Here is a 13297-nt window from a genome sequence, read left to right as displayed (position 1 = left end):
GTCGAACAGAGCATCAACGTTATCCGCTCCCATAGCACGGTAAAACTCACCGACCATCTCTGGATATGTAGTCCCCTGCTGTTGACAGATCAGTGTTCATCCCCACTCGGTGAAGATTGATTGTATGCTCCGTCCCTCCCATGAAAGATTGGAGAAGTCAGACAACATAATCTCACACTCGACAAGTATATGCCTTGTCTCATGAGCATGAGCGGCTCCACTACTTTGGTCGGGTTGATCTCTCGCACGTTTTATTCCGCTAGATGCAATTAGTATACTGTTTAACTACAAGGAAAGTAAAAATATAATTAACCATAGTATTTAAATTATATTATTGAAAAATTATACTATATTGAACTGAATTGAAATAATTAGTTCGAACGAAACATATTTTGTTCGAACTAGTAAAATCTATTCGAATGAACTGTTCTATTCATTCAAACCGGCAATTTTTGTTCATTTGAACGAATTTATTTTGTTCAAACCGAAATAAATCTGTTTGGCAACTGAGAGTTCGAACGGACTAGAGTTCGTTAGAACGGGAACACGCCAAATAGCCATGGCTGAGTCGACTCAGCCTCGAACAAAAAAACTCAATCTAGATGTTATCCTTTGTTTTAATCGGTATAAATTATTAAGGAGTGAAGCCCAATCATGTCTATTGATTATTTTTATGTTATTTCTATGAAATACACCAAAATGGGAGATTTCATATTCAAAATCCATACCACCCCAAACACAACCCATTCGAAGTGGAGACTTGACCCATACATATTAGAAGTTCAAATGTGGAGTTGCTATGGCGGTTTTAGCGGCAGAGATAAGGGGGGAAATCGTTGCTCTCGACAGCTTCTGGTTCAAACTGGAGTGATTTGTTTCATTGTATTCGAACTAGATATATAATGACCGTGGCGTCTCGTTCAAATTGGATAAATATCCGTTTGAATGGTTATTAAACTAATATATTTCTAATTATATTACTAATAGTAATATATAATATTACTAATATTACAAAGTACAAAACTATAAAAATAAAACTCATAAAAGTATTGTAATACTTTTATTTAATATATTTAGTATATTATTTGTAAATATATTTATTATATTACCTATAAGATACTAAGTACTTAGTATAATTACAATGGCTTAATTATATAGCAAGGTAACAAGTTATATAATATATAGTGCAAAATTAGAAGTAACTATATGTATTACGTATAGTTACTCTATATATATATATATATATATATTAATAAGATATGATAATTATACTCATATAAGTTATATAATAATATAATACTAACTATGTTATAAATACTATATATTAATAAGTACTATATATAGTACAAGTATTATATTATACTGTGTTTTGCCACGGACTCTTCGGGGATTGCTTCGTTTGGATATCTTAAGCCTTCCATCTTTAAGATTTTAGTTTTTATTCTGGGTTTTGTGGTTATTGTTTATAGTCAATTTATAAGTTTGTCTTTGTTTTGCTTTTCTTTGTTGTGGACCTGATGGGTTTTCTCATGATCCTTTCTTGTCACCACGGTATTCCTCCGCCATAAGTGGGGGTTTTATTAATAAATTTGGGATGAGTCACTATTGGAGATGTGACTTTTGCTCTTAAAAAAATATTATATTAACTATTAGACCAAAAGTATATTATATATTATCAATTATAATATAAAATAGTTGCTATAGTGTATATATATATTATATACTATATAATATTAAAATATTTTATACAATAGATTATTAAAATTATAGGAAATTACTTATAAGTATAATAATGCTATTATTAGTTCGAACCCAATAGTGTCTCGTTCGAACGGATTTATCTCGTGGAATGTGTTTGGAGAGAAATTTTGCGCCAAATACTATGAATGTTAGTTTATTCGAACGTGAAAATTCATCATTCGAACGCACTGGTGGAATTATGTTACGAAAATACCCTTTGATCTTCTCTACATTTGAAGAATATGCCAAGGAATATCCTGATTTCTTAGTTCGAATGACAATATTACACATTCGAACGTGAATCTCGTTTGTTTTCAGAGATGAGATGAGATGAGTTGAGATCAAAGTTAAAAAGTTGAATAAAATATTGTTAGAATATATTTTTTAATATTATTTTTCTTTTGGAATTTGAAAATTTTAATTGTTTATTTTATTTTGTGTGAGAATTTGACAAAGTTGTAATAATGAGATGAGAGGTTTTCAAAGTTGAGGTTTTAGTCTTGAAAACAAACCAACCAAATTGCAGTAGATTTGACTCCTATTCAAAATTTTCGTGTTCAAATGTGTAAATGTCTAGTTCGAACAGGACTTCACAGATTCAAATACATCACTCTCCAGTTCATTTTTACAATGAACTTGGATTTCTTTGGAGGCATAGCACGACAGGCATCTTGTGTGTGTGAGAGAGTGTTGTGGAGAGAGAGAGAGGAATAGACTTAGTGAGAAAGGAGGGATTCTTGAGAGAGATGAGAGATTTATAAGCGGTATTACTTATTTTTTTGCTATTTTTTTTTTCGTATTTCGAGTTTCATTAATGTTACCTTATTGCACATGATTTAGGGTTTTCTCGTAATATGGTTTATGTTTAGGTATTGTGGATTCATATTTTGTTTAGATTGCTTAAATTTGAGGTAATATTTCTAATTTTTAGATTTTTGATAATTTATAGTTTTTAATTAATTATGTTAAGATTTTTGGTATATTTGTGTTCGTGCAATTCCATTTAAAATGGGTCGCCAACCAATATGCATCTTATGAAATTGTGTTGTGAAAATTGTGTTTTGTGGTAAATGTTTTGTCTTTGTTTCGTGTCTAGAATCTAGGCTTGTCCCGTTCAAACGCTATAATGTTCGTTCAAACGAGATCCTGTCCGAATAAAATCTTATTTGAACAGAATCCTGTTTGAACAAACTAATAAGATTTTTTAAGTGCAAGATTTTACTTAAAAAACTAATATGATATATAAAAATTATACTTAAAATATTAAATACTTAAGAATTATTACAAAATATTTTGCACTTAAATTAAAATGGAAACTTAAAATATAATATAACATAGCAATTATTAATACTTAAATTTATAATTAATACTTATAAAATATTTATAATATTGGTGATTGGTAATGTAATTTTGCAATGTATTTGTGATTTGGAATGTTATTTACTTTTAAATTTATTGTATAATTGTAGGAGTTGGACAGTTTTGGATTTCAGAGTTATTTTTATATGTACTTGAACCTTAGACCTGTTCGAGAGTTGTGGCCAAATAATATCTTAAGAAATATTTGGGTACAACTCTTGAATTGTCCAAAGTTGATAGTTTAGGATTCTATCATTTATATGGCAGATATATATTCAGTTTAAACTCTTGTGTTAGTCAATTAAATTTTGGTTAGTGATTCCTTACATTCTTCGAGTATGTGGTCTGTAAGTTTTTATGCCCATGAATAGAGTTAAAGTACATGGGGGGATATATGGTCTGGTTGTTTAAATATAATTGGTGGGATGTCTAAAACCCTAGGTTAGGAGTGCGTAACGATGATTATTTTGTGAGTGTCAATACATCTCGCACATGGTATGAGGACGATCCCTCCGTTCTTGCTTGCCAAGCGAATCAAGTTTTTTATTTAGATGATCCAAAATACGAAAACCCATGACTGGTAGTGAAGAAGTTTGCACCAATAAATGTATATGATTACATTCCAGAAGCAGACGAATCACACGAAAAAGTTGATAGTCCAGCAAATGAAGAAGAATATCAAGAAAACGAAGTAAGCATCAATCTATTTGTTGATCTAAGCCAATATGATATGGTCTCATTGCGAAGAGAAGATGTTCAACCCGAAGTAATTGAGAGTAAAATATCAGAAGAATATGAATCATTTGAAGCGTCCAGTGAAGATGAGGGCGACTGGTCCAACAAAACGGATAGTGAATGAATTTTAAACATGAATTTTTGTAAGTATTATTCTTATAAATATTAATAACGTTTATTTGAATAATAATTTGTTACAATTTCAAATAGATATGGCTCCCAAACGCAAAGCAGCGCGTGTGCCATCCACATCCATTACTGACTCCCCGTGTGGTTCACCTGCAATGAATAGTAAGCCAACATTACCAGACCCAGAACAAGACGTTTTATTAAATTAAATACCACACTTTATACTCAAATTAAGTAATATATCTATAAAATAATTTAATTTAATTAAAATTCATGTTTTAATTATTGTATATATAGTTGTAAGCTAGCGTCGAGGTAGAGGCATTACAAGGGGTGTCTGCATAGAGAAAGTAAGGAAAGTGGGTAAAATTAAAATTGATATTCCTAATGATCACACCAGTGGCTTCAGAGATTCGACAATGTGGCTTGCTTCTTATGTTGGTACGCTTACTCATACGTATGCATCGATTGCTACATCCTCTTGGTCTAAAGTTTACCAAGATGTAAAAGACTACAACAAAAGCATTGCTCGATAATAAGCTACATTTCAAGCAACTAAGTATATAACATGTTACTTTCAAGTTATTTGGTATTTATACTAGTTGTTTATAATTTTTGAAATGATGAGTTTGAACTTAATTTTAGCCGACGAGAGGATCGATTAACAGTTGAGGAACTAATGTCGAATGCATTCCAGAGGTACAAAGGTTGATGTCATACACACTATAAGAAGTTCAGTACTACAATAAAGGCACGCCAAAATCCATTCCAATCAATGCCACCAAACGAATGAGAGAAGGTTTGTGATATGTTTGAAGATCCTGCTTATCAGGTAATTTCGTTTCTATCTTTTTTTAATAGTATATGATAGATTTATTAAACATATAGACTAATATTTTTTTTAGCAATAGAGTACTGTGAACAAAGTAAATAGATCAAATTTAACGATTCACCATCATGTGGGCTTTTGATTTTTTCATCGTTTGTCTAAAAAAATGGTAAGTTTTTTTAGTCTCCATTAAATATTAACATATAATACACTTTTTCTAATTTAAGTTCTAATATAGATTTTCATTTTGCAGAAAGAAGAAAGTTCTGCTGATTATGATCTAACCCAATTATATGCTAAAGCACATAAAAATCGTTATGGTGTTTGGGTTAGTCCTGAAGTAGAGGCAAATTATGTAAGTTTAAGTTTTTTTAATTTCATTGTCACATAATATTTTTGTTCTTTATACTAACTTTAATATTTTTGTTTTTGTAGGACAAGATGATATCTCTTAAGGAAATTACTGCGGATCCATTTGATGCATCATCTGTCAACGATGCTCAGATCCTTTATCAAGTTCTTGAATCACGTTCTGGATATTTGAGGGGCTTAGGACTGCTTGAAGCCATCCTCAATATCATCATCATCCTCTTCTAGAGCCAGATCGAATGACAACAAGACTCATGAATTGGAGAAAGCAACACTTGACATAAAATGATTGAGGTCCAAGAAAAAAGAGTTGCTGACCCGATTAGATCAAGCAGTGGATCTTGAGGCGAGATTAGAAGAGAACATGCAAAAGAGATTGGGAACGAAGGTACAAAAAGTTGTGCTTGAGCAGTTACAATCAATTATGTCCCAAAACTCTATACCACCACCACAAACTTAAAATTTATTTATTTTTCATTGTCTTTTCTATTATTATGTTCCAAAATATTTGAACAATTGATGTTTGAATTACAATTTGTGTAATACTAATATAATATTTTTAATTAATTAAATTATGTTCTGTATGATTAATATCGTTAGAACGGTAAATTACCATTTATAAATCCATTCGAACAAAAACAGACTCTTTCGAACAAAAAATAACCAATTCGAACGAAAAATGAGAAATTCAATCCATACGGACGTTCGAACAATAAAATATTTCTCCGAACAACATTAATTTTCAAAACAACGTTTAAACGGACAGTATTTCACAAAATAAAATGTCTGTTCGAACGGTCATAATTTATATTCGAATAAAAGTCATTCGAACAAAATTTATTGGTTCGAACACTCCGTTCGTTCGAACAGGATCAAATATAGTTATTTGTTTGAATCAAAATTTTAATTTGTTCGAATGGACGAGTCGGTTTGAACTGACAAATATTCCATTCGAACAATTTTTTGAGACAAAATTGGTTCATCTAAAAAAAAAACTCTCGTTCGAACTGTTTCGACTGGTTCCATCAAATTCTGTCCCTAAAAGTGATTTTTTGAGACCGTCTTCAAAAACCTTTTGAGACAAAATTTTAGAGACAAGATTTTTCATCTCCAAAATTATTTGGGAACGAAATTGAGGTTTTTTTAGGCAAAATTTTTTGTCGTAAAAAATCATATCTCTTGTAGTGAATAGTTGTAAAATTTCGTTTTAGATATATAAAGTCTTCCCAAAGTTTTAAAAATATATATAGCATAATTTTTAAGATTTTTAGATGATATATAAGTACTAGATTTAAGATAAATTTTTAACGAAAAAAAAAAAAAAAAGTTATCGAACAGCCAGCCCATGGTGGTTGTGATTATGGCATAGCCACGTAACAGCAGGGCTGGCCACATGACTACAGCCACCGCGGAATATGGCTTATATATTGTTTTTTGAGTTATTCTACTCAATAGTACTTCTACACCACACATTTATTGAAATAAATTTTTATTTTTTAACTCTTTTTTTTCTCATCAAGTGTGATGTATAGATGTTGAGTAGAATTTTTTTTGTTTTATATATGTGTTAATATTTTTTTAAAAAAATATTATATATTTTACTATAATCTTTTAATTATGGGAAATCATCTAAGTTTGGAGGGATATTACTAACTCGCCAAACATCGCCTTAGTCGCTTTGTTCTGATGAAAGGGTACTTTGAATGTAAATAAAATAAATTACACATTATTTTTATCCACCCTTGAGAGGCATTAATCAATGATCTCCGGTGCCTTTAGCCCTGATTTTATTCGTATAAAAATGCTTCTTTCAACTACTTTTTTTTCCTGATCTCTTGCAACTACTATTTTTTCATAGTGCTTGTTTAAATATATATATATATATATATATATATATATATATATATATATATATACATATCTTTCAACTAGGGCTCGGCAAAGTTTAAATTCCATTAATAAATTAGAGCAGGAACTCGACCCATTTTTCATTTGTTATAAATAACTCTATGCATATTAGAGCTGTTAATAATTTATTGTCAATAGGTGCTTTTGGTAGTATGTAGTGATCAGGGAGTTATGAGTGATATATATTGCATAAATAAATTAAATGTTATTTAAATCTTAAAATTTGAGATTTTAAATTTAAATGAAAAATACTAATAAAATGGAGATGTGACTCAATAAATATAACATTATGTATAAAATTCTGGGGATGTGCAGCAATTAAGAAAAAAATGAGTATTGCTACATCCATAAATAAATTATATAAAAATAATTTTATAATTTGATATAGTTTTATCTAATCCGTTAGATTTATTTTATAATAAAAATAAATTTATAATCTGACGAACACATCAAATCATATTAATTTATGAGATTACTTTTATATATGGTTATATTTTCTAAAAACAAATAAAATACATACTGCATGGATGATATTTTGTATTTTCTCTTGGGAAAAAAAAAAGAAAAAGAAAAAAATGATATATTTTTTTTTTGAATGAAACGTACACATTTCATTAATAAACCGAAGTTATAAATGTAACTTATCAATACAAGAAGTTCCAATACATAGGAAATCCAATTTATAAGCCAACTAACGCAAGAGCTCTGGGGCTTCCCCACACACAAATACATTTGTGGCGGACATTGTCTTAACTTCTAATCAAACTCTCTCGTAACAGATAAAGTGCTCTGTAAAAACAGAACTTAATGACCCTCTCTATCCTTCCAGAGAAGAAGAGTACGGGATACTACTAAGGACATCAAATCCTATAGCCTATTCCTATTTTATTAAAAACTAAACTAGCAAACAACTATAAATAACCACATTAACAACTACAAGACCACAAGCTCTGGTGAGACCCCAGACGTCACGCCCACAGCAAACATCGTCATCTCGAGCCCTGGTGGAACGAGCACCTAGGGTACATACGGACCACAACAGTCCGGCCGTATAACCACCGGCCGTAGCATCGCCCACCACTCTTGAAAGCCTTGCCCCGGATTACGTCTGATCTAAAGGCACAAACCTCACTCGGGTCAACAACAGCAACACCAACACCAGAAACAAAACAACTACAAATCACTGAAACAGATAACAACAAATAAAACGAAACAAAAAATATAAAACGGATGAACAGTACACAATGGTCGGCATGGTTTCGTGCAGAAACTGTTCACGCTGAGAGGAAAGCCTACGGTCAGACTTGGAAGACCTGGAGTCAGAAGTTCCACAGCAACCGAGCGTGGTGTCGGGAGAGAGCTCCTCGAGGCTATGCGCCAACGCTGTCTAAAATTTCATCCTACGCATGCGGGCTACACGCCACTCCGATGGATGTCGAATTTGGAGGTCTTGAAGATCGGCGACTGGGCGTCATACCGGTGGGGCGCGTGTAGAGATGTGATGGCTGGAAAGACTCGAACGATGATTCTCCCTTATTCGGCCTAAAAAAACATAAAACAAAATAAAAAACACTATACAGAAATTAAATGGATAGAGAAAAGGAAGAGGGCAAGGGAGCGAGGAGCCGAAGCTCCCACCCCGTTTCAACAGATCTTATGTTTAGGGAGCTTTAGAGAGAAAGGGGAGGTCGTTTCTCAACGCGGTACGACGCCCACGTCAATTTTTTCTCTCGCCACTCTTAAAGCGCATTGGTACTCTCTTTCTATCACTTTGTTAGAGCATAGGTGCTCTTTTTAGCTGATAACTATAGTAATTGTCCAAGCTGTTTTTAACATGTACGGTCAGATTCTATAAATATGACTTTCTAAATTTGACGTGCCTTGCAACATGCTATACATACGTACGGAAATTTTTGAAAGTCTTTACTATCAATTACTGGGTCCAATATATTTATATATGCATTCAATATTTTGCATTGAAATTATCGTAAGTTGTTAGAATATACAAAACCACGTAGAAAGATTGGAACTAAAATCTCGAAAAGCCAAGCAAAGGATTCATCCACACCTAATTGACAGTTATGTTGGTTACAAGCATATGGCAGCTATTGTACAAATATTCATTAGTCTTTCATGTGTATACCTGTTAACACACGAAAACTTTCTAATCATAATGAGAAATATGCAGTTCCTTTTCTGGACTCTCTTCCAAATTCTCTGTTTCTAGTCTGATCAATTTCTATACAATTTTACATAGTGTTGTCGTTGTCATCAGGTACGTAGGGCCGCTCAAATCTTCCCCACGCATTTTTCAGTAGATGTATGATCATGATGTTTACGCACACAGAAATCTTGCAAGAGAAGAATTAGCAGGAAGCTAGGGAGAAATGGATCAAACGGATATGACAAGGATCCTGCCCGAAGAGTGCATCGCCAACATTATTTCCAAGACAAGTCCACGCGATGCATGTAGATTGTCGCTGGTTTCTCGAGCCTTCAGAACAGCTGCGGCTTCCAATCTCGTGTGGGAGAGGCTTCTGCCATACGATTATCAGGAGATCATTTCTCGATCCTCGGTTTCCTCAGCGGCGTCGTCGTCGACCTTGAATATGTTGCCCAGGAAGGATCTTTATTTCCATCTTTGCGACAATCCTACCTTCATTGGCAACGGTAACATGGTGAGCAAAAAACGCTACCTATTAGCTAGCAGCATTTAATATATATAAATATTTACTAATTTTTTTAATCACTTAGGAAATTAAGGATCATAATTCGTTTCTATATTGATTTCGCATCAAAAAAGTTCCATTTTAGTCAGATCAGGGCAAGGATATATATATATATATAGATCCTAATTAATTAGATTGATTCATTAGTATTTTCCGAAGCAGAAAAGATTAATATTTTGGAAAACGACATAGAGATCTGGAGCTAGCATGAAATGATTATTAATTAAAATGTCCATGCTTGTAGACATGATATTGCAGTATTGGATATTTGTAGCATTGAGGAAGAAATATTAAATATGTATGTAGGTCAAGCAACATCATGAATTAGATCGGCCGTTAGTTGTTAGCTAGCTAGACGAGTACTTTTCCATGCACATTCTGATCTTCCTTCAGGTTAGGGCTGTAATCGATCCGAGCCAAGTCGAACTTTTAGATTATCGAGTCAATCAAGTTGGACTCAAATAACTCTAGTTCGAATTCGAGTTCAAGCTCAGAGCTTGCCGAGTTTGAGCTAATCCACTAGCTCGAGCCTAGTCGATCAGTTATTTATCGATATTTGTTTGTACTCTTTAACGAGCCTGAACCAAGTCGAACTGATCAGTCAAGTACTTACTCGAGTTTTGTTTGTACTCTTATATATATATATATTGAATGAATTTAATAATTAAAAATAACGAATTACAAAACAAAATATTAAATCTAATGAAAATTTTACAATTAATATATAAACCTTATATATATTGAACTATAAAATTATAACTTTTTTATGAATACATTTCTTATACGGTTATGCATTGTAGTATATAATGAAACTACCAAGTCCTATATACTAACTATTACACATTATAAAATATATACTATAACTAATATCTTAAGTACTTAATTAACTAACATATACTTATGAACTATATTCAATATATAGGTATAAATTACTAGGCATAAGTAATTGGGTTACATACTACATATTTAATTATAAATGTAACTATACTTATGTTATTAAATTTAATATGTATAGAAGTACATATATGTCTATGATAAGAATACTAATATATAGAAATAAATTATATATATTCAATGATATAAGGACGAGCTCTAATTGAGTCGAGTTAACGAGCCGAGTCGGGTATTAACGAGCGAGCCTTATAACCGAGTCGAATCGAGTTTAATCCAGTATGTGTCATTTACTAATCGAGCGGGTTTCTGCTTTCACAATCGCATTTTTTTTTTCATTAGTCGAGCTCGGTTTGAGTTTAGTCAAGTGAGTATCGAACGAGCAATTGTACGGACTAGTTTATTTACAGCCCTACTTCAGGTGCTGTTAGAGCACGTAGTACTACTACGCCACTAGCCATTAAAGAGAGAATAACTCCTAGAAAGGCCAAGCATTAGTTGCACACCTCTTGATCAACAAACTATGAGGGGGAGTTACCTCAACTGCCCCCAAAAAAGAACATCAATTACTACAAGATCAGAAACACTTTAGTTACAAATGGATTACACAAAAGTAAACTTACAAACTGACATGACTTGATATAATATCTCAGATTGTAAAATTATTTTTATTGTAAAATAGATCTAACAGATCCCTATAAATCTACATCAATTTGTGTGTTTACTTTTATATAATCTCTTTATGTCTATTGCAGTTCAATTACTACAACAATCAATGTTTCATTCTTTTTTAGAAAGTATTCCTTTTAGGTATTGGTTGGAAATGCTCATTCCTATCATTTTCTTTAGGTTTAGGAATAGGATGGAAATGCTCATTCCTATCATTATCTTTGTTGACAAATTAGAGTGGAATTCTCAAAATATTCAAGCTCCGTAATTTTTTAAAGAATATTGCCATTTATAATCTTATTTTTGAGTTTAAATTTTTATTTTTATTAAAAGAAAAGAAAAAAGGTTTACTTTTTTTTAAGAAAAGAAAGATAGTGGCCGGCCAGTACCCACTATATTTTAAAAAGATTATAAAAAAGTTACGTAGTTAAGATGAAATAAGATGAGATATTTTGTTGAAAGTTAAATAAAATATTGTTATAATATAATTCTTTTCATATTATTATTATTTTGATATTTGAAAAATTGAATTATTTATTATATTTTGTATAAGAATTAAGAATATTGTAATGATTATATAAGATGAGATGAAATAATTTAGTTTTGTGTAACCAAACCAGCGAGTACCTCCAATTCCTCTATCTTAATTTGGGAGAAATGCCTTTAATTTCCTCAATATTGAATAATGAATATTATTACTATAGAATGGCTATTCTTTATTTTAAAAAAGCAACCAATTTCTTTCCAGCATCCTATTTCACACACCAATCAAACACATCCTATATATGTATCTAATTTTATTCATGAAGTTGCAAATGTATATAGTTTCTCTATTTTTGTATCCATACTCTGTTTTGGTGGTTTTTATGATTGGCATGGTGATTCAACAGACTTTTGCAATACACAAATGGAGTGGGAAAAAATGGTATATGCTGGCAGCGAGGGAGTTATCCATAGCATGGGGAGACACTCCACAATACTGGAAATGGACTTCTTCAGCTGATCAGTCACCAGATTTACCAAAGTTTAGGTCTCTCTCTCTCTCTCTCTCTCGCGTCAGTGATCTATATATGTATGGGGTGATATATATTCTGAGTATATAAAATGTAATATATAAAATGTGCGCAGATTCTCAGAGGTTGCTCATCTTTTGCGTGTGTGCTGGCTTGAGATAAAAGGTAGTTTTGAGACTAAAACCTTATCCCCGAATACAGCATATGGCGCATACCTTATTTACACCATTGGGACCCGTCCCTTCGGGCTTTGCCACCCAGTGAAGGTGTCTCTAAGCATTGTAAACGAGATTGAAGGCGAGGCTACCAATGCTTACCTGCAACCAATAACATCGAGAGATCATAGACCTCGCGGGCAGGATGGACGGCTTCCATGCTTGAGAGAGGACATGTGGATGGAGATTGAGATTGGGGAGTTCTTCAATCATGGCCAAGATAATAACGTGTTAGAGATGCACTTGTGGGAGACTGAAGTTGGTGAATGGAAATCTGGCCTTGTTGTCCATGGCATTGAGCTTCGGCCAAAAGAAGGGAAAAAATAATTCATTAAGTAGAATGAATGGCTGCTTAATTGTGTTAAGGATCATTCCTATTCCTTCCTTTTTATTCTCTAGAGTACTGATCCAGAATATTATATTGAAGTTGCATGGTAACCGGAAGTAGTTCTGTATGCATGAATAATTTCATATTGCTTAATTGGTTTTGATGATGTCGCATTTTTCATTCGATTACCTTCGATTTTGGGCTCTAGAATGAAGTTTATTGATGAAAATTATGCCTATGCTATGCTTATTTTGTTTTCAGATACGCGTTGTGTTTTCCACAAATATCTCTCTGTGCTTTTTTTATGGTCACAAATATATCACCTTTGGGCATATCAAAGATCAATTTGTGTACTAAAACACAAAATTCTCAATTCATTGTAT

At 32.3% G+C, this 13297-nt stretch overlaps 1 protein-coding gene across 1 annotated transcript; it reads left to right on the top strand.

Annotated features, from left to right (window-relative positions):
- Nucleotides 1-9365: 9365 nt before the first annotated feature.
- Nucleotides 9366-13028, top strand: LOC108985015 (F-box protein PP2-B11-like). Its single transcript, XM_018957138.2, has 3 exons — nucleotides 9366-9747; nucleotides 12249-12388; nucleotides 12487-13028. Exons 1-3 carry the CDS (start codon nucleotides 9457-9459, stop codon nucleotides 12911-12913), a joined length of 858 nt encoding a protein of 285 aa, XP_018812683.2. The 5' UTR covers nucleotides 9366-9456; the 3' UTR covers nucleotides 12914-13028.
- The last annotated feature ends 269 nt before the right edge of the window (nucleotides 13029-13297 follow it).

Source organism: Juglans regia, chromosome 7 (assembly GCF_001411555.2).
Source record: "Juglans regia cultivar Chandler chromosome 7, Walnut 2.0, whole genome shotgun sequence".
Classification (NCBI taxonomy): Eukaryota; Viridiplantae; Streptophyta; class Magnoliopsida; order Fagales; family Juglandaceae; genus Juglans; species Juglans regia.
Note: the sequence above shows the minus strand (reverse complement) of the source record. Positions and strands in the feature narration are given on the sequence as shown.

Bases quoted from the DNA above. Each gene is read 5' to 3' on its own strand.
- LOC108985015 (XM_018957138.2), top strand. From the start codon at position 9,457: ATGGATCAAACGGATATGACAAGGATCCTGCCCGAAGAGTGCATCGCC. The intron at 9,748-12,248 runs GTGAGCAAAAAA...GTGATTCAACAG, and splicing joins TCATTGGCAACGGTAACATG to ACTTTTGCAATACACAAATG. The intron at 12,389-12,486 runs GTCTCTCTCTCT...AAATGTGCGCAG, and splicing joins CCAGATTTACCAAAGTTTAG to ATTCTCAGAGGTTGCTCATC.